The 27686-nt window shown below is 54.8% G+C and overlaps 1 protein-coding gene across 3 annotated transcripts; it reads left to right on the forward strand.

Annotated features, from left to right (window-relative positions):
* Positions 1-1618: 1618 nt before the first annotated feature.
* Positions 1619-26787, forward strand: LOC115636311 (nuclear envelope pore membrane protein POM 121-like). 3 transcript variants are annotated; one of them, XM_030536225.1, is made up of 13 exons: positions 1619-1660; positions 9397-9612; positions 10238-10393; positions 12302-12382; positions 13202-13373; positions 15533-15624; positions 16669-16739; positions 17509-17633; positions 18021-18123; positions 18792-18971; positions 19309-20979; positions 21750-21878; positions 22348-26787. In XM_030536225.1, the coding sequence occupies exons 2-13, from the start codon at positions 9548-9550 to the stop codon at positions 22440-22442; spliced, it is 2940 nt and encodes a 979-aa protein (XP_030392085.1). In that variant the 5' UTR covers positions 1619-1660; positions 9397-9547; the 3' UTR covers positions 22443-26787. The 3 variants fall into 3 exon arrangements, with proteins under 3 accessions (XP_030392085.1, XP_030392083.1, XP_030392084.1); XM_030536223.1 differs by lacking the exon at positions 1619-1660 and adding an exon at positions 3571-4626 and having other exon boundaries at positions 18795-18971; XM_030536224.1 differs by lacking the exons at positions 1619-1660; positions 21750-21878.
* Positions 26788-27686: the final 899 nt, after the last annotated feature.

Raw genomic sequence — 27686 nt, forward strand, 5'->3', positions numbered from 1 at the left:
CTCCTCCATCTCTCTCTCTCGACTTCATTCCTCATGCTTATAACTTTGGCTAGACAAATGGGAGAGCTCGGTGTGCTCATGGCAGACCCACCATTCGCTACCTTCTACAGAGACAGGGCCATACTATTTCCCTGCTTCCCCCCAAAGGTGTCTTCAGAATGCCATGTTAATCAGGAAATCCATCTACCAGTGTTTTATCCAATGCTTCATGCCTCCAGAGAAGAATCTGGCCTACACACGCTAGATGTCAAAAGGGCTTTCGCCATATACTGAAACAGAACCAGACCCTTTAGGGTTTCTTCCAGACTCCTTTTCCTTTGCTGAAAGAAAGAAGGGACAGCCTATTGCCACACAGAGGCAGGGGCGGCAAGCTGTGTGGGCCTGTTGTGCCCGTGCTCCAGGAATATTCAGAACACGGTAGCCTGGCTTCACTAATGTTCAGGGCCAGGTCTCTCCCCCACCCTGCCTGCTGCCCCTGCGCACCTCCCTGGGAGCGTCTCCTGGCCCTATCTGCCAACCCCGGGCAATTAAAAGGGCCTGGGGACCCCCACAGGCAGCGAAATGGGGCTAAAGTGGCTTCCTGCCTGCCCTCGCTCTGCACCACTCCCAGAAGCAGCCGGCACATCCCTTCAGCCCCTGGGGGTGATGTCTTATATGTTTGGTTTTGTGGGAGTAATCACTAGAAAGTTGGCAACCCAACCGTCCCCTGTTTCCCGAACCCCTTCCCTACCTCCCTCTTCCCCATCACTCCTCCCTCGGCTCCCAAACCCTTTCCCTCCCCCTCCCCTGCCCCTCCCCATCACCCCTCCCCCAGCTCCCGAACCCCTCCCCCAGCTCCCGAACCCCTTCCCTCCAGGGCTGGCTTTATGTCAGGGGTTCCCAAAACGGTGCCCGTGGGGGCATCTAAATGCGCCCACGTCCTGGCCGGCGGTCAACCATCTGCCGAAATGCTGCTGAAATTCGGCGGCATTTCTGCGGCTGCTCGCCCGCCGGCATGGCCCTTGGTGGGGCGCCCGCCAGAGGGAAAGGCTGGGGACCGCGGCTCTGCCTATTTTGCTGCCTCAAGCAGGGCAGGCAGGCGGCTGTGGGGGAGCTCCGGGCAGCCCGCCAGAGGCACGTGCTTGGTGCCCTGTGTCTGGGGCCGCCCCGCTGCTTCCCTCCTCTCGCCCCGCCCCCGGATCCCGAACCCCGCCCCTCGCCCCGCTCCTCGCCCCTAACCCCGCCCCGGACCCTCGCCCCGCCCGCCGGCTGGAGCCCCGCCCCCGCGCGGTGCATGCCGGGAGGGCGCTGCGGGCGGCCGGCCGGCGGGCGGGAGGCGGCGCGGGGCCGCCATGTCGCGGGGCGGGCGCTGGCCCTGGCTCTGGCTGCGGGGCGCGGCGGCGGGGCTGGCGCTGGCGCTGCTGGGCCTGGCCTGCCTGGTGCTGCGGGGCCTGGGCCCGGGCGCGGCGCTGCTGGGCGCGGCGGGGGCCTGGGGCGCCCTGAGGCCCGGCCCGGGGGGGCCGCGCAGGCCGGGGCCCCGGGGCGGCCACAAGCCGCCGGCCAAGGCCGCGGCCAACGGGGGCCCGTTCGCTATGGGCGGGCAGCTGGGCCGGGCCGAGCCGCGCCCCGCCGGGGGAGCCGGGACCGCGCTGCCGGGACCGAGCCGCCGCCGCGCCGCGGGGTAAGCGGGGACTGAGCCCCCCCCCGTCACTGACCCCCCCTCCGACCCCGCTGACCCCCCTCGGCCTCCCTCACCCCCCATCTCCCGAGCCGCCGCGGGGTAAGCGGGGACCGACCCCCCCGTCACTGACCCCCCCTGACCCCCCCGCGGCCCCTCTCACCCCCCATCTCCCGACCCGAGCTGCCGCCGCGCCGCAGTGTAAGCGGGGACCGACCCCCCCATCACTAATCCCCGTCCGAGCCCCCCAGTCCTTCCCCGGCCCCCCTCACCCCCCATCTCCTGACCCGAGCCACTGCCGCGCCGCAGTGTAAGCGGGGACCGACCCCCCCGTCACTGATCCTCCCTCCGAGCTCCCTGATCCCCCCTCACCCGGCCCCCCCACCCCAACCCCCTCCTCATGTCGCGACCGAGCTGTGGGGTAAGCGTGGACCAACCCTCCCATCTCCCCTCCCTGACCCGAGCCCCCCATCCCCCCACTGACCCCCGCAGACCTTCCCCTCACCCTCCACTGAGACCCCCTTCCTCCCTCCGGCCCCCCTCACCGCGATCCACTCCCCATCTCCCGGCCCGAGCCGCTGCCAAGCCATGGGGTAAGGCAGACTGACCCCCCTGCCGTCCTTCCGCTCACACGGGCTCCCCCATCCTCCCACCTCCCCTCACCTTCCCACTCACACTGGCCCCCCCCGTCCTTCCCATCACCTGGACCGCCCCCATTCCTCCCGTCTCCCCTCCCCGATCCCCCCTCACCACCCTCGGTCCTTCCTCTCACCCCGGCCTCCCTCACCTCAACTCACACCCTATCTCCCGGCCCGAGCTGCTGCTGAGCCATGGGGTAAGTGCGGCCCGACCCTCTCCTTCCCCCTCCCCTCAACCAATCCCCCGGTCCCCCTCACACTGACCCCCCTGTCCTTCCCCTCACCCTGATCCCCCCACTATTCTTCCACCTCCCTTACCTTCCCCGACCGATCTCCCCTGGCCCCTCTCACGCTGACCCCCCTGACCCACCATCCCCCCACTGACCACCCCCGGTCCTTCCCCTCACCCTGACCCCCCATCCTCCCACCTCTTCTTCCCCCCCCACTGATCTCCTTGACCCCGCCCTCACCCCAGCCCACTCCCCATGTCCTGGCCCGAGCCGCCTCCTCACCGTGGGGTAAGTGCGGACCACTCCCCTCTCCTCCCGCCTTCCCCCCTCACCCCGACCCCCCTTCACCCCAACCCACTCCCCATTTCCCGGCCCAAACAGCTGCCTTGCATTAGGGTAAGAACTAACTTCCCCCTTGTTCCCCACAACCCCCCGACCTCCCTCTGACCCACCACACCCCTTCTCCTCATCCCCCCCCACTCTTGACCTGTCTAGCTCCCCTCAGCAGCCCAACATGCCGCAGCCCTTCCCCTTCACCTCCCACAATCTTCCCCCCCCTGGCTCCCCCTCTCCCCCCCGCGGCCCATCATGCCATCTTGCCTTGGGATAAGAACGGACCACCCCCCTCTCCTTCCTCTGACCCATCCAACCCTTCCCTCTCATCCTGTTCCCCGCTGCCACTGAACCCCCGAGACTTCCCTGACCCACCTCCAAACCTAACCCATCCCACAGCCTTGCCTTGGGGTACAAGTGGACCTCCCCTCCCACCTTTCCCCCTCATCCTGCCCACTGACACCCCCTTATCCCCCAGCCTGCCATGTCTCCTTGCCTTGAGGTAAGAGTGGACCAACTCCACCTGCCAGCCTTTCTCCCCAGCCCTTACCCCAACTCACTGACCCCTCCCAGCTTCCCCTCACCCCTGCCCACCTGCCATCTCCCAGGCTGTCCTGCAACCTCATCTTGGGATATCACACCAGCCCTTCACCTGACCCACCCAGCCTCCCCTCACCAGCCCAACACCCCCCCCCCCGCCCAGCCCTTGCCCCTCACCCCAACTCACCCTCTGACCATGCCATCTTTCCTCCAGCCCAGCCCCATGCCTCACCTTGGGGTAAGAGTGGACCGACCCTCCTCAGCCTTCTCCCTCATTCATTGATCCCCCAGCACAACCTGCTGCCTTGCCCCGTTACCACTGATCCCCAAGCCTGACCTGCCCTTCCAATGCCCCCCGCACTCCCTCCGCTATGACTCCCCCAGCCAAACCTGCCTCCTCAGGTCCCCTCACTCCTGCCTGCCCCATCAGCCCCGGCTGGCCAGTTCCCCCTTCAGTCTGCTACATTCCCTCTGACCTCCCCCCACCCATTCCTCTGCTCCCATTCTCAGCCTGGACCACTGCCTTGCCTTCAGCTAAGGACTGGACTGATCATCCCCAGCCCTCCCTCACCCTGACCCTGCTCAGCCCATCCAGTCCCACCGACCACATAGGCTGATCAGCTCCTTGGCCTTTGGGTAAAGACCAGACTGCCCCTTCACCCCCAGCTTGACCTGCCACCACTCCTTCAGGAAAGGACCAGATCTGCCCCCAGAGCCTCCTAGCCCAACCCTCAGCCCCCACAACCCACCACCTCTGTTCTCACTAAAGATGGGACCGACCTGCCCCAGCCACCTCCCCCCAACCTCCCCTCTCTTCCTGATGCATCTCCTCTGGGTAAGGATAGGACTGAACCCCCTCTCAGCCCTGCTCCGGAGGCTGCTCCATCCCTGCCCAGCTCCTCATCCCCAATCCATGGTGCCCTCTCGCTCTCCTTCAAGTAAGGACAAGATGGATCCCTCCTCCCCGTTGCTCCCTCCTCAGCCCCCATTTGGGGGGCAGCCCCCTCTCTATTATCCTCCTGTCCTTGCTGTCCCTCCCGGCCCCCTCAGCTCAACTCCCATTTAGCTTTCCTTGGTCCTGCTACCCCCAACCCTTCTGGGAAATGGCCCCTCTTCTCTCCCCACTGTCTGATCTCCCCCTTCCTGTGCTGCTCCTGGGGTACCCCTTCTTCCAACATTGGCAGCAGGCCCCACCTTGGAGCCGGGGGCGGGAAGTCTCCCTGCTTTGGTGAGTTCTAGGGATAGGTCTCTCCCCAAGCACGTCTGTGCTCTGAAGGTACCAACTTGAGAAGAACATCCAGAGGGTTTACCTCCCTCCTAGTATCAGGTCTGGGGAATGCAGGCAGGTAGCAGAGAGCTGGCACCACAGTGTGTGAAGCCCCCTTCTCCAGGCAGGAGAGGAAACCCCCTTCTTGCAGGGCATTCTCCATGCAGCTCTGTGAGGTGCTTGGGCTTTGTGGGGTTCTACCCCACTCCATACAAGCGCCTAAGCAATCAGCTGGTTCAGGAGGGAATGGGTGGAGCAACTAGGAGGGGGGGAACTCCCCTGCTTCTCTTTGTGATTTTGGTCAGGCTTCATGGGGTTTTTTTGCATTTCTGCAGCATGTTGCAATGGATACTCTGCATGTGTACACAGGGAAGTCTGGAGCTCCAGGGCATCATCCCAACGTGTGCAGGGAGTGGGTGATGCTTTGAGCCCTCACAAGTTGCTGTCTCCTTAGGCTGGCATGGGTGGGCAAAAATGGGCTGAGCACAGCAGCATCTTAGGGAAGGAATGCTCTTAGCATCCCCATTTAAGCTCTTTGGGGTAGGGAGTAGACCACCACGTGTTGTGTGTGTGGACAGCACCTAGCACAATGGTGTCCTGGCCTTCGACTTGGGCTCCCAATAACACATGCTGCTGTTACTACTAATGATGTAAATAGCGATGGCCTCTCACTCCTGTTCTCTAAGGTCTTGGCCACACTTACTACTTACAGGTTCGTAAAGCGCAGAAACTCTGTTTATAATGGCTAACAAAGTTTGTGCCTGTTACATGGATCTCCTGCAGCCTACTTACCAGCATGTTAACCGTGTTTGAGCCCTGGCTTTGGAGAACAGTTCTTTTGAAAATAGTTTAGCTGTCGTATGGCAGGGCACAAACTCTGTTAACCGGTTCTTTGCATTGGGTCTGATTTGTGCTTGGTGGGGCTGGGGCATTGCTGAGATGCAGTCTATGAGTCTATGGGCTTGTCTACATCACAAAGTTGCAGCGCTGGTGAGGGGGTTACAGCGCTGCAACTTAGGAGGTGTACACATCTGCAGGGCACCACCAGCGCTGCTACTCCCTGTTTGCAGCGCTGGCCGTACTCCCGTTTTGTCTCGGGTGTAGAGGATCCAGCGCTGGTGATCCAGCGCTGGTAATCAAGTGTAGACACTTACCAGCGCTTTTCTTGACCTCCGTGGAATAAGCAGGTATCCCAGCATACCTGAGGAAGCCTCTGGTAATCAAGCTGGTCTCCTTCCCCAGTTTGCTCTCGCGTTCCCCGAACAAGCAGGTCTCCTTCCCTGCTCTTTGCAGGGTGGTTCGGGGAACGCGAGAGCAAACCGCGGCGAAGCTGGTCTCCTTCCCCGGTTTGCTCTCGCGTTCCCCGAACAAGCAGGTCTCCTTCCCTGCGCTTTGCAGGGTGGTTCGGGGAATGCGAGAGCAAACCGCGGCGAAGCTGGTCTCCTTCCCCGGTTTGCTCTCGCGTTCCCCGAACCCCCGAGCAAGCAGGTCTCCTTCCCTGCAGTTTGCAGGGTGGTTCGGGGAACGCGAGAGCAAACCGCGGCGAAGCTGGTCTCCTTCCCTGGTTTGCTCTCGCGTTCCCCGAACCTCCGTGCAAGCAGGTCTCCTTCCCTGCGGTTTGCTCTCGCGTTCCCCGAACAAGCAGGTCTCCTTCCCTGCGGTTTGCAGGGTGGTTCGGGGAACGCGAGAGCAAACCGCGGCAAAGCTGGTCTCCTTCCCCTGTTTGCTCTCGCGTTCCCCGAACCCCCCCTGAAGCCGCCCAACAGCGCTGCAGCGTGGCCACATCTAACACCACTTGCAGCGCTGGTTGCTGTAAGTGTGGCCACTCTGCAGCTCTGGCCCTATACAGCTGTACTAATACAGCTGTAACAACCAGCGCTGCAAAATTTTAGATGTAGACATACCCTATGATGACTCTGGTGCAGCCCCCATGGAGGAGCTGGTAGCAGTTACAGAAAGGAACCATGGGCCCATACCATCCCTTGTGATTATTACAGAGGAGTAGAGGCTGGGAAACAATCTAAGGGAGGCAGAGACCCCATTCCCCTTTCAGCCAAGACAGCATGACTGGGAAATTCCCTTTGAAAAACATCCTGGGAGTGCTGCTGTGTCTGGGCTGTATGGTTACTCCTGGGGGAATTCTGCACCACTGCGCATGCGCAGAATATAGCTCCCCCGCAGATGTTTGATTCCATGCAGAAAAATGACTTTCTGATGGGGAAGCAAAGGGAAGTCACAAGAGTGGTCATGCAACCCTCCTCAGCAATATGTTTCAGGTGCCCAGGGCAGCTGGCAGAGAGGGAAATCACCGTGGGGCAGGAGGCAGGACTGGGGAAGACACAGATGACGGATGGCTCCTACCCTACGCCGGCTCAGCTGCTAGGCTGGGCTGGGGAGGATGGGACTTCCTCTTCCTGTGCATGGCAACTGAGGCCGAGTCAGACCTATCCCCAGATTTCTCCCTGGCCTGCAGGAAGCTCTGCAAATTCCCCGCCACCGCTTCCTGCATGCATTGCTCCTCAGTTACAGGGGGAGGGATCACTGTACGGGGAGCAGCTCCCTCATCTGCCCAACCCTATACATCCAGACCCCCACGCCGAGCCTGACCCCCCTGCACTCAGAACCCCCATGATGAGCCCCACTCCCCCAGCATCTGGACCCCCCACTAAGCCCCCCAGATCTGCCTTGCTGAGCCGCAACCACCTTCACCTGGACTCCTCTGCAGAGTCCCATTACCTTTGCACCCAGAACCCCTGCCCCTGGGTATCCAGATCCTCTCCGCACCCAGATCCACCACTGAGCCATCCGCACCCAGTTTGCCCCACACAGAATCCTCTCGACCCCCAGCTGGATCCCTCCACACTTGGATCCAGCCTTACTGAACCTACCTGCCCACACCTGATGCCCCTGGCATGGAAGTGCAGGGCCCTGGGGTGTTTCCGGGGCAGGCCGGGTCCTTGTGCCATGTCAGGGTTGGGTGCAGCCTCACCACTGACTCCGTGTCCCTGGGGGAGCTGTGCAGTGATCTCCCACCTCTGTGCAGCCAGGAGCCTGTGCTCCCCAAGGCCATGCTGGAGCCTCCACATTTATTTGACAAAATTTGCAGAATTTTAAAATATTGTGCGCAGAATTTTAATTTTTTGGCACAGAATGTCCTCAGGAGTGTATTGTGGAACCAAACGGTGTGTAGTGAATTCACGTCCTGCCCACAGACTGTCTTCTGCGAGACTGGCCGAGGGTCAAGGCACCTTGGTTTAGTTTGAAGTGGCTCCTCTCTCCGCTTAGTTCAAGCCAAAACTTAGATTTTGCAAGAGACTGCTATAGAGGTTGAAATCTGAGGTTCTGTTTTCAGAGCTGCATAGTTCTCCTGTTCCTAGCAGTGAGTATACTTTCATAAACTATTCCTCCCCACCTCATGAGTAATAGTGACTGGGTTGCAGCTGGAATGTTTGTGTCTCTGGAGTTGGTGAGAGAACTGCTTATCCAGAGTCTCTGCCAGGTGATGTTTCATTGGCTTCCTATTAAATAAGCTGGAGGGGAGAAATCTCCCAATAGATTAGTATTTGTTTGGTGCTGCCACATGCTAATGGTTCCGTGGATGTTTTCCCTGATGTCTGCCCCATATTCTGAAGCTGGAACTGGATTATCCTGGTGGATTTTACTGCACTGACATCTCTGCTACAAAGAGAGAGTAGTTCCGAAGGGTAGTTCTCACCGAAAATGGCTGACTTGTCCCAATCCCCTCCAGTAGCAGAAGCGTTCCAGTCTCTGTGATGTCTCGCCCCCTACCCGTGCAGCTCAGTCTGCCCATCCCAGAGAGCGTAAATCCACATGAGCTCTGCCTTCTCCTGAGGATGGTTTAAAAGGATTGGCAGCTGGATTTGAGGAGTGTAGACAAGCTGGTGTATTAGGTCATTAGGCCACATGAGGAGTGGGGAGTGGATGATTACTGCTTTGCGCTGGAATATTTAAAGGCCTGTAAATCCTCTTCACTGACAGAGGCTCAGTATGGCCTTGAGGCTTGTAGCTTTGGCTGGCTCTTCAGAATGTTCAGGGGGGGAGATTGGAGGATTGCCTGGACACCCCCCCCATGTGGGTTTGCTTGATGCTGACAATGTTAAAGCATTAATCAGAATTGTAATAAGAACTCAACTATTTAATGCCTTCACACCTCTCCTGCTCTTGAGACAGGATCACAGAGCCAAGATTCACAGAAAGATAAAACCCGAGGTCCTAATCACTTCGGCCATGTCCATATTGAGCAGGGGCACCTTGTTTTAGTGCCCCTCTGGCAAGAATACTGCCCTTACCGTCGTCTTGGCCAGTATCGGTATGACTGTGGTTACTGGCTTTTGCAAGAGGATGGTTGTTAGCCTTAGTGCCCAGGCCAGATCCTAAAGTATTGATCACACTTTGCTTCCCTAAATTGTCCTTGCTGTTGTGTGTCGTTGCTGTGGAGATGCACGCTCCGCCAGCATCGTAGAGGAAGCTGTGTTTTGGTGAGCTTGTGTAGATCGTGTGTAATTCTGATCACTTAAACTGTTGGGGGTAACTGTTTGTAATAACTAAAGCAGCCCTTTTCTGAACCTTTCGAGTTTTTCCTTGCAACAAATAATTGCAGCTTTGTGAGCTTAAACTCATTTGATCCCCTGCAATGCGTGGAGTGTCTTGGGGTTAGTAAGAGGTACATTAGCTGGCCGGCCACTTATACCCTGTGTTGTTTCTGTGCAGGGATCACCTGACTCCACCAACTCCCTTTGCGCTGGCTCCTCGGCGCCGGTATCCAATTCAGCAGGCCCAATACTCCTCATTGGGGGCCCTTCCCACAGTATGCCTGGATGGCTACCAGAGGAAAAGCCTGCTATCTGCTCGCAACTCCAGCATGGTGCACAGCCCGGTGACAGTGAAGATCGCCCGGCCGGACAGCAACCTGGCTCGCTCTCCACTGTGAGTACAGCTTAAGCAGTGGCCCTTCAGCATCCCACTGCACATGTGGTGCACGCGTAGAGTCAGTGCTCACAAATACACTTGTATCTTATGTGGTAGAGGTCAGTGAGTGCTGTGCAGAGTAGTGTTTACCATTTGAGGGTAGGGGCCCTCTCCCCTGCAGAGCCCTGCTTCTCTCAGATCCTGCACTTACTGGTAGCAAGCAGATTATAGCTCCTGTGTGGTGACTTGCTCTGGATGCACTGAGGTAGCCTGCGCACTGGTGGTTACACTTATGTGTCACTTCACACTACTAATAGCCCTGTAAAACCTCCCCTTAATGAATCGCCTGCTTGGGCAAGCTCTTCCCTGGGGGAGTGTCTGTAGCCCATGGCCCTGTAGTGACCTTTTAATCCCCCTCTCAAGCATCACTTCATTTCCATGGAAAGGATTATGAGGTCACAAGCTAGTCCTGAAGCTGCATTGGCGATGCTGCCTAGGTTATTTCTCTTTCTTTAGGGGGGCCAGTCTTCAGATGTGCTGGGCTATTGGGGTTCAAGGCGCAGGGGAGTTCAGCATGTGCAGGACCACTAACGGGGTGGAGGTGGGAGCCCACTCTCCCTTAACTCCTGGCTTTACATTGCAGCTTGGAGCAGCTGGTTTCGCCTATGGCCTTGTCGTGCAATAGCACCCTGGACCCATGTGCAAAGGAGACTGTACTGAGTGCCCTCAAAGAGAGCAGGAAGAGGGCTGTGGAGGAGGAGGACCAGAGTTTCCCCAGTGGTCAGGAGAACAAAAGAAGGTAATAAGTTAGTGGGCCTGGGTGCTGTCTTTGTGTGTCTGAAGCAGTGCTGCGGATGTGCCAGGGCTTCACTCTCTTCAGTATCGATATAGAGAAGCCCGCCAGCTGTGAACATGGGAGCAAACAGCTGGCCTTTCTTTCCATTGTGGCTAGTAATCTGAAACAGAACTTTGGTTTCCTCTTGCTGACCAGCTTTAATAGCAAGCTGGTATCTGTGCCCTTCCAGTTACCTTCAGAAAGCCTCAAAGGCTTCTCTTCTGAGGAAGAGGAAAAACATTCTGTTTGGGTTTCTATCGTGGACATTTCAAATGCCAAGCCTGGTCTCCCCTGCTTTGGTGGAGGTCTTTGACAGCCTTCATCCACACACCAGGCCTCTATCTCACCACTTGGTTGAAGGGGTAGAGGAGTTAAGAATCCGAGCAGCTGGCGGTGATTGTTTTAGGATTCCAAGTCTGGTTTATTAACTCCCATTTAAACATAACCACCCCTTTCTCTCACTTCACCGGGTCTCGCTTCCATGTTATTTTTATCATAAACCAATCAGTTCTCCAGTCAACCTCAGTCTTTAGAGAGAAATGGGATACATGCGTCCTGAATTTCTGATGTAAAACAAAACATGACCATTTAAAATCCTTTGAGATCTCCTTTCTATATCTCAATGAGCAAAAAAAAGCATGCATGTTTTTCTGTCAAGAAATGATGGGGGAAAATATTTCCCAGTTTCCATTTGTTAAAATTTAATGAGAACACCAGACCTTAGGTCTCAGACACACAGCTGCAGTAGCATCTTTCCCCAGGATTTTAGGAAGTAGTAGGATATAAATCAGTGGATGCCATCTTCTTTCTGGTGGAGCCTTCTTGCAACTCTCCTCTCTTCCAGCTGGGTTTTTCCTTCTGTCCATTTCTGTATGTGTGGGTTTGTCTTGTGGCTCACCATGTCTGTCCCTTGCTTGCCATGAGGCTGCAGGCTGCTTGCAGTGGGAAGTCCATTGGGGCTGGCTTTATGGGCTCTTGCAGATAAATTGAGTGCTAGAGAACCAGAGAAGAGAAGCTTGGGCCCATGATACTGTTTGAGTCTGTCATCCTGTATGCTGCTACTGGCCCCACTGTTAGATGTCAGTTTGAGAGCCCAGAGGATGAGTGGCTTTCAGGGAGCAACCAGTTGCTTTTCCCACTGCTGCGAGAGCACACTTTCAATTGGAGTTGTAGTGGCTTATGCAGCTTTCTCCTCTCCCACTGCTCTTCTCTGTACTTCTTGGACTGGGGAATGTCCGGTCCCACCTCCCAAAGTGTGTGTGGCGCGGGACACAGGATGAATACGATCCTATAAAGAGCGGTAGAAGGTGAGCATGGACATTGACACTTTATTCTCCTTTCTGACCTTGGCTCCGCAGCTGTGTAACAGTAACCCATTTCAAAGCACTTAGCCAGCGGGGGAGCGTGAGGAGGTTATGTAGGCAGAAAGCTCACTGCTCGTGTCAGCTACGTCCTATCTTAGCACCAACACCCTGAGGCCACCTTTGTACTACCAGCAGTTATGCCTGACACGTGGGCAGCAGTTGGTGTGGCTTGCACTTTGGGAGAAATGCAGTCAAGCTCGGCAGTAGAACTGACCAGAGGATGACAATTCTGTTTCAGGGCAACTTCCAAGGTTTTGACATTTGTTTTCATTCCACATTGGAACAAAAATAAAAACTTCTGAATGTTTTCATGAAAACAGAATTCTGTCAGTGTTGATTTTCAGATGAAAACATGGGTGGGCCGGTCTGTCTGGTCATATGTCTGTCTAGTTAGGGCAATGGGTGGGATGTAGGAGTTCTGGGTTCCAGAGCAGAGATTTTCATCAGATTGCTGGATTGTGTGGGTCCTTCTGAACGCTGAAGATTTCCTCATGTCTTTTTCTTGCAGACGCCATGACAGCAGTGGCAGTGGGCAGTCTGCATTTGAGCCTCTGGTAGCCAATGGAGCCCCAGCTTCTCTGGTACCCAAGTAAGTACCTGTCAAACTCTTTAAGGGGCTAGTGTTGGCTAAAGGGCAAAGCCAAAAGGCTCTGCAGACTTGGCCACTTGAGTGGAGGCCAGAGGAAAAAGTACTGTGCTTTTCCTTCCTGAAGTGCATTTTATTGAAATAGCAGGCAGGGCTAGAGCTGGACTTCCTGTCCCGTGACCCAAACTCTGCACCCTGACTGGGGGAGGAAAGACCTCTGGGAGGTGTCCAGTGCTGGGCTGGATTCTCTCTGTATGGACTGGAGCTTGATCTGAGCTGCTGGCAGGCCCCGGTCAAGATCTTGGCTGCACAAGCTGAAAAAGGAAAATTGAAAACCCTGCCCCTCCCTCAAAAAAATCATCCAGACTAACCTGTCAGAGAGAGGGGGCTGGGTGGGAGACTCCCAAAACATGTGGATGTGGGGATTGCATGAAATTAGAACTGGGCAAAACTTATTTTGGTGAATGGTATTAATTGAAAAACACACTTTTCAGGGCACCACGATTGTGTGTGAAGTTAAGTTAAATTCAGTGAATAGTTTCAGCCAGGAAAAATGGAAAATTTTGAAAGTTAAAGCTTTTTTTTTTTAAATAGTTAAATCTCTAAACAAAACATCAAGTGCCAAACACCTGAGAATAAAACATTTTTGTGTGAAATGAGACAAACGCCTGAGATGAGCCTCTCCATTTTTTGTTTTGATGAGAAAAACAAAAAATTAAGCTTTGGTTCAAATCAAAGCAAACTTTTTTGGTTCAGTCCCCAAACTGAAAATTCAATGATTTACTTAGCTTCATTAGTAACCACCTCTTCTTCTTTCTCTAGGCCAGGCACTTTGAAGAGGGCCCTCGTTTCCCAGTGCCTAGATGATTGCTTGAGCAAGAGATCGCGCACTTCTTCCATCAGCTCCATGAACACCACATATACTGGTGGGATTCCCAGCTCCATCCGCAATGCCATCGCTAGCTCCTACAGTTCCACCCGGGGACTCTCGAAGGTAGGTCACAGCACTTCTAATAAAACACCTGGAATTCACAGGAGACACAGTGATTTGGGGTGGCATGGCCTTATGAGAGTAAGGCAGCATTGCCAGACGCCTGGCAGTAAACCTGAGTAGTCTTTCTCCAGCTTCGTGAAGTACAAACACTTTCTGCAGAGCATCTCAAGCAAAATGTAAACTGTAGCCCACCAGGAGGCAGTGCTTCACCATCCTCCAGCATTGGGTATACCCAAGGGGTGTCATGGAATACAGCCCCCTCAGACAGTACAGAACACTTTGATTTCCTTATGATTGAATTTCAGTTCGATGGCGCTCAGTTTGGATTGTTCTAGGTAAAACAAAATGTAAAATCAGAGCCATTCTCCTGTCATGACACCCTCTTTCAGGCTGCAGTTGGCCAATGTTTGAGTCCAGCATTTTCAGCTTTGATCCAGGGTTCGTAGGCAACTGCTAATGTACAAAATAAAAATAATGGTGTTGAAATGACTCCCTTGTCATCAGACAGGACTGTAAAATTGCTGGTGCAGCATAAGGGGAAAAAGGGGTAAACAGGTGGCAACATTTGCAGCTGATACAAAACTGCTCAAGATAGTTAAATCCCAGACAGACTGCGAAGAGCTATAAAGGGATCTCTCAAAATGGGGTGACTGGGCAACAAAATGGCAGATGAAATTCAATGGTGATAAATGCAAAGCAATGCACATTGGAAAACATAATCCCAGCTATACATATAAAATGATGGGGTCTAAATTAGCTGTGACCACTCAAGAAGGAGATCTTGGAGTTATTGTGGGTAGTACTCTGAAGACATCCACTCAATGGGCAGCAGCTGTCAAAAAAGCGAACAGGATGCTGGGAATAATTAAGAAAGGGATTGATAAGACAGAAAATATCATGTTGCTTCTATATAAATCAGTGGGACGCCCACGTCTTGAATACTGCGTGCAGACGTGGTCGCACCATCTCAAAAAAGATCTGATGGAATTGGAAAAGGTTCAGAAAAGGGCAGCAAAAATAATTGGGGTATGGAATGGCTGCCATATGAGAGAAGATTAATAAAACTGGTACTTTTCAGCTTGGAAAAAGAGATGGCTAAGGAGAGAGATGATAGAGGTCTATAAAATCATGACTGGTGTGGAGAAAGTAAATAAGGAAGTGTTATTTACGCCTTCTCATAACACGAGTACTAGGGGTCACTAAAAGAAATTAATAGACAGCAGGTTTAAAACAAACAAAAGGAAGTATTTCTTCACACAGCGCACAGTCAACCTGTGGAACTCCTCGCCAGAGGATGTTGTGAAGGCCAAGACTTCAAAAAGGAATTAGATAAGTTCATGGAGAATAGGTCCATCAATGGCTATTAGGTGAGATAGTCTGGGATGCAACCCCATGCTCTGAGTATCCCTAAGCCTCTGACTGCCAGAAATGGGCTGAACGATAGGATGAATCACTTGATAATTGCCATGTTCTGTTCATTCCCTCTGAAATATTTGGCATTGGCCACTGTTAGAAGACAGGATCCTGGGCTAGATGGACCATTGCTGTGACTCAGTATGGCCATTCCTTTTATTACGATTCCTGTAGGAAATGTTCCCTAGGTTCACTCTCACCTGAAATGTGCCACTTTCAATGGAAAAACGCTACAGTCCCTGAGGTAGGATTAACTGAATCTTGTGTGGTGTTGCTGAGAGCACAGCCTGCTCTTGCCAGAGTAACTTGATGTGCTCATGGGTCTAGAGTATGTCTACACCTCAGTTAAAAACCTGTGGCAGGCCTGTGCTGCTTACTCAGGTTCTCAGGGCTCGAACCAAGAGGCTAGTTGTGGTGTTGACATTCGGGCTCAGGCTGTGGAGCCCAGGCTCTAGGACCCTGCAAAGTGGGAGGCCCCAGAGCTCTGATTGCAGCCCAAGCCCTAACGTTTACACCACAATTAAACAGCTCTGTGAGCCCAAGTCAGCTGGCACAGGCCAGCTGAGGAGCGTCTGATTGCAGCATAGACATATCCTAAGGCTCTAATCTCTTCACCAGCCAGGTCGTTGTTGCTTTATTTGTTACAAAGGGGACCAATGCAGCCTGGGGAGCTGGCCAGGAGCACAGGGCATTTAGCTTCCTGGTGTGAATTACCTTTTAATGGTCGGTCTCTCTCTGGGTTCCAGTTGTGGAAGAGAAGTGGCCCGAGTACTTCACCTCTCTCCAGTCCAGCATCTTCCCGCTCTCAGACACCGGAGAGGCCTAGCAAGAAAGCCAGGTAACCAAGCTGTGCTTCCAGTTCAGTGCAGCTTGCATTTGTTGCTGATTCAGAGATGTTGGGGGTATCGTTCTAGCGGTATCCTGTGTGCAGACTCCAGCTGGGAGGGGGCAAGGCATGTCCAGGTGGGGCTGGTGAGGTGTTTTGGACTGCCCTCTTCTGTCCCTAAGTCTTTAGCTCTGTGTAAGCCACCCACCTTGGGGCACTCCAAACCTTCCCTTCCAAGCCGTCTTGTCCCCTGAAGTCTGGCTGACTCTACTCTCCCTTGTCTTCCTGCTGGCAGCCTAAGGAAGCATTGCATTTGTTCCATTCTCTAGTGTCCGTACCTGTATCCTGCCTGCCTTGCGGCTGATATGGGTTACTGGGCTGGTGACTGCCGATGCTGAGCACACCCTGCTGCTTTTGCCCATTTCCTTGATCTGGATTGTCTGGGGCTGGGAGAGAAGAAAGGGCCCATTGCCATTTCTTTAACTAACACCCACCTCTGCTGCTCCTAAGGACTCCGTCATAGCTGTCCAAGGGATACAGGGGCACCTGTCTACTTCCAGCCTCCTGCCTTAGTGCTCATGCCTCTGCAGCAAGGGGGGGCTGTCTGCAGTCCGAGTGTGTGGCACATCAGTCGTGAAACAAATGTTGAAACAGGCTGTTCTCCCAGGATATTCACTGTGAATGTTGGGGTCTAAAGCAAAATGACTCACAGGCCAGCAAAGTGCGGGTCCCTCAGTGATGCTCGAAGTTTAGCTTTGCCTCTGCAAAATGCTGGAGGGTTTGTGTGCAATTCTTCCTGTGCTGATATGCCAGACCTCTCCACTGTCCCAGGCTGTGGCACACGAGTGTGTGCCTTTTGCCTCCGGGCATTCTCAAGCTGTTCGGGCTAGAGGCAGCTCTGTGCTTACCAGTGGTTGGCAATTTTGTTTGTGGCTTTCAAGATGATCATTCACAGCTCGTGGGTTGTGTTAAATCTGTCCTGAAATGTTTGCAGCCCTCAGAGAGGAGGTGTGTTGGTGTGAACTGGGCCTAACAGGCTTTCTCCTGTCTCTGCAGGGAGGAGGATGCTCACTGGTCCAGCACGTCTACCCCTGTAAAATCTGACAAGGAGCTGCAGACAGAAAAGGGTGAGTGGGGACAGGGTGTGGCTTGCAAAGCCACAGGGGATGCCAGTTTGCCTCAGGCTCTGCAACCGCCTTGTAAAGGAAAGGCTGCTGGAGAGTCAGAGGAGGCAAAAGTTGGAACCTTCTCTGGAAGTAAGATTTGAATGTGGTCTAAAAACGGAGTAAGTAGGTACCGGGCACAGCAGAGGGGACAGGATGATGTGTCTCCACCAAGTTCCAAGCTGAGCAATGATAGGCCCCTCCCTGTTTCCTCCTGCTGGTTAAATTGGACAGTGTTAACCATTTGCTGTCCTAAGTGGTTAAACAGTTCCCATGCTTCACCCCACTGGGGGCTGAGTGTGGATGATAGAAAAGTAACCTCAGGTCTAGTTTGTCTGTTGGCTAGTGGAGCATGTTGAGAGGATGGTGGACAGCCATTAGAAAGGGCCACTGCACTGCTGCTCTGAGTTACTGAATGGGCTCTTCAATGTAAGCAGGAGCACGTCCTGGAGCAGTCTGTCCACATCCCTGGGAGTCTTCGCACAAGCTGCCTCCTCAGTTTGCAGGTGTGGCCAGCCATTCATCCAGGAAACCCTGGGGTCCTGTACTCAGCTTGGCCCTCTGTCTGTGGTTCTGTGCTCCGAGGCAGGGTTATCTGGAGGCAAGTCTGTCCCCCCTACTCTGACAGAAAGGCGGTGAAAGCATCGGTAAGCAAGTTCCTATGACAGGGTGTGCAAACTGACGACCACCTCTGTCTGGAATGACTACTTTTGATTGGTTCCTCCCATACTAGCTTTGGAGACTCCTGTGCGGAAGAAGCAGAGTTCCTTGACCTCGCCTGCCATGTCGGGGAGCAGTGGGAAACGCAAGCGGAAGATCCAGCTGCTTTCTTCTCGCCAAGGAGACCAGCTTACCCTGGTACGTTGCCTCCATGTAGCCCCTCCTGGGCACCTCTGGCAATGGAATACCCTGCTGCAAGTCCTCCAGGAGTGGCTGCCCCGAGGGATAGGAGCACCTGCCCTTTGTGGGATGGGAAGTGAAGCCAACCCCAGCTCCTGGTGTCTGGGGAGCTGCTTACTGCTGGGCCTTTCCTGGGCAATACTGTGGCCCACTCAGCACCAAGCTGAAAACAACCCCAGACCATGTGCAGTTAGTGGGCAAAACAGAGGAGTGGGGATTTGAGTGGCAGACTCTGCTTCATAGCAGTTGCTGCTCAGTGGCTTTACCGTGAGTTTGGCTGGGCTGGGCTCTGCCTGCGTCCTTGAGGAAGGGACTACGCTCATGCAGTTGTTCTTCCCTTGGCAGCCCCCACCCCCTCAGCTGGGTTATGCTGTCACAGCAGAGGACTTGGATGCAGAAAAGAAAGCAGCACTGCAATGGTTCAACAAAGTCTTGGAGGATAAGACAGGTAAGGACCCCCTCACTGCCTTCCTCTCCCATTTAGGAGGTGCGGTTAGTAGGATACTTACAGTAACTTAATGCTGTAAGCAAGAAACTGAAGGAAACTCCCATCCCATAGATTTCTAAGGCCAGAAGGGACCATTATGGTTAAGGGTACGAGTCCATCATGGATTCCATGACTTTTGGTGACCTCTGCGACTTTAGCTGCAGGCGCCGCGGGGCTTGGACGGTGCAGGCCTCAGGCTTCTATGAATTGTTTATTGACCATGATCTTACTAAAAATAACCCTGACAAAATCATAACCTTAATTATGGTCATCTGGTGTGATCACCTGTGTAACACAGGCCAGAGAACATCATCATGTGACTCATGCATCATATCCAGTAGAGCTGCCTTCTCCCAGCAGCTAAAGAAGTTAGATTTTCTGCCACTTTGGGTCCTGAGGAGAACTTCATGAATGACACCCCTACCCCCAAAACCTGGGGCTTTTAACCCCATGTGAGTCCTCCAGATCCTGGGTGGGGATGAAGTCCTTGGATCCTTTCAGGAATGTGGCATGTCCTCCTAACGTCACGTCACTGCATCAGGCTCTGGTCCCATCTTTGGCTGCCCCTGCGTAGCTGGGAAGCCCGGCTAATAGCAAACTGTAAGCATGTTGTTTTTCTTGTTCTCCAGCAGTAGAGGCCACCCCAAGCACTGCTGCAAAAAGCACCCCTGCATCCAGGCCTGTGTCATTCACACTGACATCTAGTGGGCCTACATCTGTTTCCTCGGCCCCCCTGGTCACCAGCACTGGGTCACTCCTGGAGAGTCTGAAGAAGATGCAGAGCAGCCAGAGTGCACTTGTGCTTTCAGGTTAGTGCTCCAGCCAGGGCAGGAGTGACCATGGGGCTCTAGTGTGGTGAGGGGAGATGGGAGAGCTGTGGGAACGGCCTCCGTGGCAGGGCTTGGAGTTGCAATGTTGCTTCTCCCTGACAACGAGAGCAGCGCAGGAGGGTCTCTGGGGGAGCCAGCAGGGTTCTAACCTCGTCACGCAGAGCAGTGCTCTGTTTGGGTCAGGGGAGTTGCTCCAGGAAGGTCTGTCTTGGTGGCAACTTGATCATCTCTCCCAGCCCACCAAGTCGACGTCCCTCATCACTCAGCTCAAACTCGGGTAGTAAGTCATCTGTTCATGGTTTTCCCTCTTCCATAGATTCGACTGGTGCTGCAATGACATCTCAGCTGCCTCTGACAGTTCCCATGGTATTGCTGGATTCAGGTTCACTCCCTGCAGCTGTGTCTGACTCCAAGCCTGGGCCTGCTCCCTTGGCCCCTCCCTCCTCCACTGCCCAGCCTGCCAGCAGTGTGAGCAACCTGGCGATTCCTGCTTCAACTGACCTGGGCCAGACGCCCGCCAAGACACCCTCCCCCCCTAAACCCAGCATTCTCTTTGGGATGCTGAGCACACCGCCCGCCAGCCAGCCTGGACCAGGGGCAGCATCCACCGCACCCACGGCCACCCCCATGTTCAAACCAGTCTTTGGCACCCTGCCAAAAAGCGAGAGCGTGGCGCGCTCTGCAGCTGGCACCTCTCTGGCAGTCACAGCATCTACCAGCTCTGTGCCTCCCTCGACCGCGTCTTCCTCTGCCGCCACCACCACCACATTCAAGCCCGTCTTTGGGAACTTAGCAGCTGCTGCTGCTGCACCTATAGCAACAGCGTCTCCTTTCACATTCAAGCAGATACCTCAGCCAGCCCCAGCTGCTGATCTGACAGCACCTTCCACTACAGACACCACCTCTGTCTTCACCGGCCTCCCCAGCGCTGTCTTTACTACTGCAGCCAGCGCTGCCAGCACGCTGAGTGCCACCACTGACGCCACCACAAAGCCAGCCTTCAGCTTTGGACTTGGCGTGCCACTCACCACCAGTGCATCCAACAGCACAACCGTCACTGCGCCCGTCTCCACTAGAGCAACCCAGCCGTTCCTGTTCGGAGCCTCTCCAAACCCGGCCCCCAGCACAGCAGCAAGCTTCACATCTACCGCTCCTATCTTCCAGTTCGGAAAGCCTGCAGCCCCCACTGCCAGCGTTCCGGCAGGCTCCACCTTCGGGCCAGCACAGGCTGCTCCCAGCACCACTGCTGGCTTTAGCATCTTTGGGGGCACAAATCTGACTTCTTCTACCCCACCAACCACCGGTCAGGCAACGCTGTCGTTTGGTTCCTCCACTGCAGCATTTGGTGGTTCCTTTGGAACAGGTGCAAAACCGCCCCCTCCGTATCCCGGTGCAGCTGGTCAGCCTGCGTTTGCCAGTGGCACCCCGGAGAGCCAGCAGCCCACCAGCAAACCTGCCGCTGGCCCCGCGAGCTTTAGTACCCCTGCTTTTGGCTTTGGGGCCTCTGCAGCTCCCTCTGCGGCACAGCCGGCGTTCGGGAACAACTCGCAGCCAGTTTTCGGAGGGACTAATACCCAAGTTTCCTTTGGCACCAACAGCTCCCAGCCAGCTTTTGGAGGCACTACATCAGTGTTCTCCTTTGGAACAGCCACCACTTCAAGCACGTCAAGTTTTGGCTCCAACACCCAGCCTACGAAGAGCAGTACAGGTAGCATGGTGTTTGGCGGAACCACTGCCTCTCCATTCCCCTTTGGGGTGTCCAACCAGCAGAGCACAGGCGCCAGTGCCTTTGCCATGGGAGCGTCTGCCCTGAGTGGGGGCACCCCCTCCGTGGCATTCAATTTTGGGGCTGGACAGAATGGATCGGCAAGCACAGCAACCCCCTTTGGTTCTTCCCTGACACAGAACACGTTGTGTGCCCAAAACCAGAGCACGCCGTTCGCCTTCGCTGTGCCTGGCACTCCTGACAGCAAGCCTGTGTTTGGAGGTAAGATGCAGGGGGGGAAGGTCTGCTGAGCCATGCTTGGGTCGAGGGCCGGGCCCTGCATTGGAGCTGACTTGGTGGGAAAGTGGGAGGCTTGAGCGGATCTAGGCCGTGACCTTGCTGTGCTTTCATTCTCCCTTTATTCCTCACCCCTCTAAACTTAGGGCTGGCGCTCCCCTCTGCCATGAGCCAATCCTTGGGATTTGCTGCATTTCCAGTCTTTGCATAGACCGGGGACCACTCCGGCTTCTAGCAGTGGGTCTCCGAGGACTGCATCTGCTGGGGAAGGAGTGAGCTGGGGTCACTCTTCTGATAGCCCCAGCCAATAGAGTGAGCTCCCCCCAAACTCTGCGAATCCCAGTCTGTTCTGTCCCATGGGTCTGCTGAAGTGAGGCTTCAGGATGTAGGAAGGGAGTTGATGGGAGATGCAGGAGCCAGTTTTCCCAGGAACACAAGTGTTTCAGGGAGAGTGGGGAAGTGGTCGCCTTGGGAAAGGGGGAAATGGAAACCCTTTGGGGCTTGGGGGAGTGCACATCACCTCTGCCTGTTGGGAGGCTGGGTGGGGATGTTCCAGCCCTTCCTGTAGGACCTGTGCAGTTTGTTCTCATCGTCTCCTTCCTCCCCTGGCTGAGCTGTACCCCTCTTTCCCCACCACCCCCGCGCTAGAGCAGAAGCTTCCCCAAAGTGCACAGGCTCTGATCCTGCTGTGGCCTTGACACAGAGTCCCCGTCCTGCTCCTCTAGCCAAGGCTGACAGCAGTGTGTTGTTTTCAGGAACTCCCACTCCCTCCTTTGGGCAGAGCATGCCTGCTCCAGGAGCAGGGCCTGTTGGGAGCAACAGCCTTTCCTTTGGGACCCCCAGCACTCCTGGGTCGGGCTTTGGAGGAGCCAGGCCTCCATTTGGTGAGAGACTTTCCTCATGGCTTCCTCTTCCCCCAGGTCTGCAACATGGGGGGTGGTTGGGGTGTCAGTAGCAGCCCTGCCCCTAAAGCAGAGCCTGCTGTGGGGTGCACTGACTTCAGACAGGCTCCCAGAGGTAAGTGTCTGTGGGCTGGCTGGAAATGTCTCTGACAGCCAGTCCTGGAAGACAGCCTTTGCCTGCCTTCTCCCTGGGATGGAGGGGAAGGTTGGGTATGGGGGAGGAGCGCATCCCCCTCAGAAACAGAACCTCGGTTCTCTGTTTGGGGGGTGGAGGGGTGAGCTAGACTGGAGGAGAGTTCATTGCTTCACTTTAGCAAGGTGAGAGTGCGCGCTCACCTTCGCAGGCCCCTGGGAAGTTAACGCTGCCATGGGCTTCTTGTCTAGCAGTGTCCGCATCAGACAGACCAGGGTAAAGGCTGGCAGTGGCTCATGCAATCTCGCTTGCCTCTAGGACCATCAACCCCTGCGTTTTCCATCGGGGCAGGATCCAAGACTGGGCCCCGTCAGCGGCTGCAGGCACGAAGGCAGCACCCCCGGAAAAAATAACCTCTTGGGTCTTCTGTTGGATCTTAGTTCTGGCCCAGCTGTGAAGAGCCCCAGCCCAGCCACCTGAGCCGAGGGTATCTGAGCTCTAAGAAACCCTTCTGACAAGGAGACGGGGCCCTTGGGTCAGGCGCTCTGTTCTGAAATTGGCTGGAGACGCTTCTGGGTGGCGGCGACTCCGACGCAGGACAGGACAAACCAAACCCTTCGTACTTGAACAGTTCCACAGCCGAGACTGGATAAACTCTGTACATATCAGCAGCGTTCCTTTCCTCCCTTATTTCTCCAGGGCTCACAATGTGTCATTTCTCCATGGCTTCATCTAGTTACTCCTGTGCTCTTCTGACCATACTGACACTTCAGCCTTGCCCATCCACCGTGTACCGAGTGTGTGGCGTGGGAGCTGGTGGGGGACGAGGGGAGGTGCCCATGGTGCAGGCTCATATGCACGTTCCCTGTCTGTGCCTGAATGGAAACTCGCATTCTGCTCCTTCCCATGCTGTGGCCCTGCATTCCCCCGTGTAGCTTTGCTATAAGTGAGGTTCTTCCCTCCAGGCAGATGCGTTCCCAGTCTGCCTCGTGGCTGCTGGTCCTGGAAGGGGTGTATTTTCACTGGCTCCAGAGGCCTTTCCCTGCACGGTGATCTCATGCCCTGGTAAATGCACCTCTCCCCCCTCCTCCTAAGGGACTCCAGCCTCTGGTTTGAACTGGCAGGTGCTGGCTTGCCAGACATCTGGCCTGGACAAACTTTGTAGGTGGGACTGGCCCGAGTCCCTGTGTGTTGGGGAGTAACTCTTGGTGCTCCAGACAGCTCCTGCATCTGCGCCTAATGACGCGCTGTGAGCAATCTGCCTCTCAGTGCTCCCACACAGACCCTGCAACTCAGCATCTTGCCTTGCTGCGGGAACCCAGGCCACTGCAGGGGTAGCCAACCTCTGCATCCAGGAGAGCAGGAGGGTGGTGCCTTTGGTGCACCAGCCATGTTCTGCCAGGCCCAGGCCCAGGCATGAGCAGAACCCCTGCCCAGAGGAGGTGGGATGCTGCCACTTACTGCCCTCTCCCATCGTGATGCTTCTGTAGTCTTCCCTGCTCCTGTCTAAGCACTGTCTGTTGTGCTCTTCGTATGTTTGTTCGCTCATTGAATCGAGCTTGGAGGAAGAATTGAACCGTGTGAGTGGCGGCATGTTGGTAATGCCGGATTTGCTGTGTAAAGATTTTGCGGGGAGGCTGTCTCCTAGTGGAGGATGCACCCTGCCTCATTGGGTGTTGAGAGTAGCATCGTTGTGTGGCTACTAGTGCTGAGTGAACTCTATCTTAAATGTGATGACTGAAAGGATGGCAGCCTGGGCCGTGGGGGGGTCGCAGGCGCTGGAAGGGTTCCCTAGTTCCCAGGCTGGCGGCTCTTCTCTCCCTGTGTCTGCCCATGAGCTTGGTACCCAGCCAGGGCTCTGTCGCACACGTCCCCTCAGTGCCAGGCTTCCCTAGGGCTGCCCGAAGCCACTAAAGGGAAAGAATCCTCAACTGACACGCTTAGGACTCTGCTTCTTGCCCCTTTTAAAACTTGCAACCTCCTCCTCCTCCCTTAGCCTGGCTCCAGGGGCTGGGTGTGCTCATTTCCAGCCAGCGGGGGGTGCTCATGGGGCTGCCCCTGTGCCTTGGCGCTCAGAGGGGAGAGGGCCAGGGCTCCTGTTCCCTCTACTGTCCACCGCCTCTGGGGAGCTCTCACTGGGAGGAGGAGGAGGCCTTGTGTGCCTCGGGGAGAGTGGCCAACACCCCAAAGGCCTAGGCCCCTTTGACCCCCCCATGGTCCAAGAGTGATTCTGGCTGCCAGATCTTTTTACTACTCAGAGGTGTGAGTGTGTGTCTGCCGAATCCTAAATTAACAGATATTTAAACATTTTTTAAGAAAATAAAAATTTATTTTTATATTTAAGCTAAATTGCCTTTGAATTCCTTCAAGCTTGGTTCACTGAGGTGGTCAAAAGTTCAAAGCTGTCGACTAGGATTTAGCTGTGCAGTTACCTCTGGGAGGAGGAAGTGGTCCCTTGTGGGCCTGGAACCCACCCCTGCCAGCCAGGGCAGGCTGGGCTAGCAGCTGGGAAGTGAGCTAGCCCATGGGGCAAGAAGGGCTGACCTGCTCTGTTCGAGGGGGTGCATTCTCTTCCTGCTGGCAGGAGCTGCCGGGCTTCTCCTCCCTGACAGCCAATGTTACATGAAATGTACTTAATTCTTTTATAATGTGATGTATGTGGATGTGACTAAACTTTTTTATTTTTCCTTGAGACTGAGACTTGGGAGCTCTTTGCACGTCAGAGAGAGTTGGGGGGTGGGGGGTTATTTTTTTCTACCAGGAACAATGAGCCTCTCCTGACTGGGGAGGTGGGACATGGGCGGAAAGTCTCTGGGCTCTAGCAGCTGGGAGGTGGCTTCTTTTAGGGTGAGGGTGTCCTGCACTCACCCCTGTCCCTTTGGAGGGCTGTAGCTGCCTGGGGTTGGGCTGGTTTTCCCCAGCCTTTCCTTAGGATACCAAAGCAGCCATGGCGGAGCTCTGCCCAGCCATGGAAATAGCACCGGCCCAGCCTTGCTGGAGTCTCATTTCAGTCTGACTCTTTGCACAGGTTTGGAAAATCAGGTGAAGGGCTCGTACCTTAAAACTGATCCCGAATCCCCGCCCCCAGCAGAGCCGTCCTAGAGCACACGTCTGGGCCCATATACTGTTGAGCGCTGGTATCAGGCCTGTGCTTTCCCAGCCTGCTGCTTGTGGGGGAGGAGGGCGTTGTTCAGAGGCTCTGGAGCTTCCCAAATCCCCTGGGAATTGGGGCAGGTTGGCTCTGACGCTGTGACTAATCCGTGGCTGTTGGTTCGTGCCAACTTGTAAGCGAGTGTCTTTGCTCCCTGGCTTAGATCAGAGAATTGCTTCTCCTCTCCAGAAGAAAGGGGAGTAGTTCAGTGTCAACCAGTAAGCAAAGCTCAGGTAGGTGTTGGTAGCGGCTATGCACTCTGCTGGCAGTCCTGCTCCCACACTCCTGCATTCCTTGGAGACAGGCCAGGAGAGAACTGCTCGTCTCAGCTGACTTTCCACCACCACCACCATTCTGCCCAGCCTCCCATCTAATAATAATATTATTATTATTTATTATTTATTATTAGGGCTGGTGGAGGAGCCGAACAGAACAAGGGTGGGTTGATGGTGTGCGTTTATAGAACAAATTAGCAGCAGCTCAAAAGAAGTGCTTGCAGTGGTTTCTGCCCTGAAGCAAACCATGTTCGTAATCAGCCTTCAGGGCATGGCAGTTTACTTTGAAGCCTCTTTATCTACCTTCATTCGTGGCCGTGCTAGGCTAGAGGTGACGTACGAGGCAGAGGCCACATATTAGTTTTCTGGGCACATATCATGCTGCATTGGTGTGTAACTTACTGCAATTCTAGTGTCCTGCAGCAGAATATAAGGAGGAGGCCTCCTGCTCCTCAGACACAGCCGGGCTCCTGCAGGCTAATTAAACTCCCTTGGGAGTATATTGCATCTGAGGCCCCTGTTCATACCAATGCAGTGCAAGGCCTTTCCATGCTGCTCTGCAGTTGTCTTGGTCATTCACATCGGAGGCAGGTTGCTGGGGCTGGTGGAGGAGCTGAACAGAACAAGGGTGGGTTGATGGTGTGCGTTAATGGAACAAATTAGCATATCAAAAGAGCCCCTTGCAGTGGTTTCTGCCCTGAAACAAACCATGTTCATAGTCAGCCGTCAGGGTGTGGCGGTTTCCTTTGAAGCCTGTTTCAGGCTAGTCCAGTAAAAGAACCAGGGTAGGACAAAGTAATAGGGTCCAGGTACCACCACGGACCGATGGGCTGGTTCAGACGCTTCCGGGAGTGTTACCCTGGGCCGAGCTTGTCTTTAACTAGTGCTGGTGCTCTAAACTGCCAAGCAACTCAGCAGCAGTTAACGAGTCACTTTGCTGCATCTTGGTTGGCTTTGTGTTTGTAAATGGCCCTTTCCTTGTTCTCTAACCAAGTTCCACCAGCCTGAGTTTTCTCAGCTCTCCCACCGTTCTCTGCTGTGATAGCAAATACCAAAGCTGCCTAGTGACCAGGCCGCTGCTCTAAGGGACCCCATCTGCGTATTGCACAGAGACCTTCTGTTGTCCGGCTTCCTCTTTAGCTGGGTGAGAACTGTGTGTGTTGCAAACCTGAGTGGGCTGCAGTACATGAATGTTGGGGGGAGGGCGGGGTTTTTATTACAAATGAAAACTTAGATCATTCCTGGTGCAGCTGGTAGGGATTTTTAGCGTGAATGTGCAATTTTTTCCTTGCTTATGTCATTGATTTAAAATAAAAACAAAATTGTGCTTGATTCTGGCACCAATTGCTTTGTGTCGTGGGCAGCCCCAGCTCTGCCCTGGCTGGCCATGCCTGAGATGGAAAGGGCAGGATCAGGCAGTGACACCCACTCAGCAGTGTTCGAGAGCAGCATTTCTGAAATGTGGCCACCAGGGGGTGCAGGCAGTGGGCTCCAGCCCCCCTCTCCTGGTTCAGCCAGGGGCTCTGGTGATGGGCTTAACACCCCCCTCCCCTTTAGCTGCAGGGTTGTGGGGGAAAGCTTAATCCCCCCTTCAGCCTCGGGGCTCTGGCAGTGGGATCCATGATTCAGGTCTGGGCTTCAGCCCCAGATCCAGCTGTGGAGCTCTGGGCTCCAGCAGGGCTGACCTTACTGGCCACTGTAGTTGAGGCAAGGAGAGGGGTGAGGCTGAGTGCAAGGCTGTGACAGGGAGCTTGGCAATGGAGGGGGGAAGCAGTGGGGACCCAGGAAAGGATGGAGAGGCAGTGGGGGAGCAGGAAGAGACATTGGGGGCCAGTGCTGATGGGGGGAGGGGGGAACCAAGGGCAGGCACCAAAATACATTATTATTGAGTCTGCAAAAAGCCTATGTACATCAATGACAATGATTTGGACATGTGCGTATTTATTTGTCCCTTAGTTGGAAAGTAAGTGTCTGTAGGGGTTGTGGGGCTGTGCTAAAGCTGAAGGTCCCTTGGTTCCAGTTAGAATTGATCCATGCTGCCTCATAGACTTTAAAGTCAGAAGGGACCATTATGATCATCTAGTCTGACCTCCTGCAGGCCATAGAATCTCACCCATCCACTCCTCTACCAAACCCCCAACCTATGTCTGAGTTACTGAAATCCTCAACTTGTGGTTTGAAGACCTCAAGCTGCAGAGAATCCACCAGCAAGTGACCCGTGCCCCACGCTG

The sequence above is a fragment of the Gopherus evgoodei genome, chromosome 17 (assembly GCF_007399415.2).
Source record: "Gopherus evgoodei ecotype Sinaloan lineage chromosome 17, rGopEvg1_v1.p, whole genome shotgun sequence".
In the NCBI taxonomy this organism is placed as follows: domain Eukaryota; kingdom Metazoa; phylum Chordata; order Testudines; family Testudinidae; genus Gopherus; species Gopherus evgoodei.

Excerpts from the sequence above, each read along its gene's own strand:
- LOC115636311 (XM_030536223.1), top strand. The coding sequence starts at position 4,502 with ATGGCCCCTCTTCTCTCCCCACTGTCTGATCTCCCCCTTCCTGTGCTG. Across the intron at positions 9,613-10,237 it reads AACCTGGCTCGCTCTCCACT|CTTGGAGCAGCTGGTTTCGC; the intron begins GTGAGTACAGCT and ends TTTACATTGCAG. Across the intron at positions 21,879-22,347 it reads AGGAGCCAGGCCTCCATTTG|GACCATCAACCCCTGCGTTT; the intron begins GTGAGAGACTTT and ends GCTTGCCTCTAG.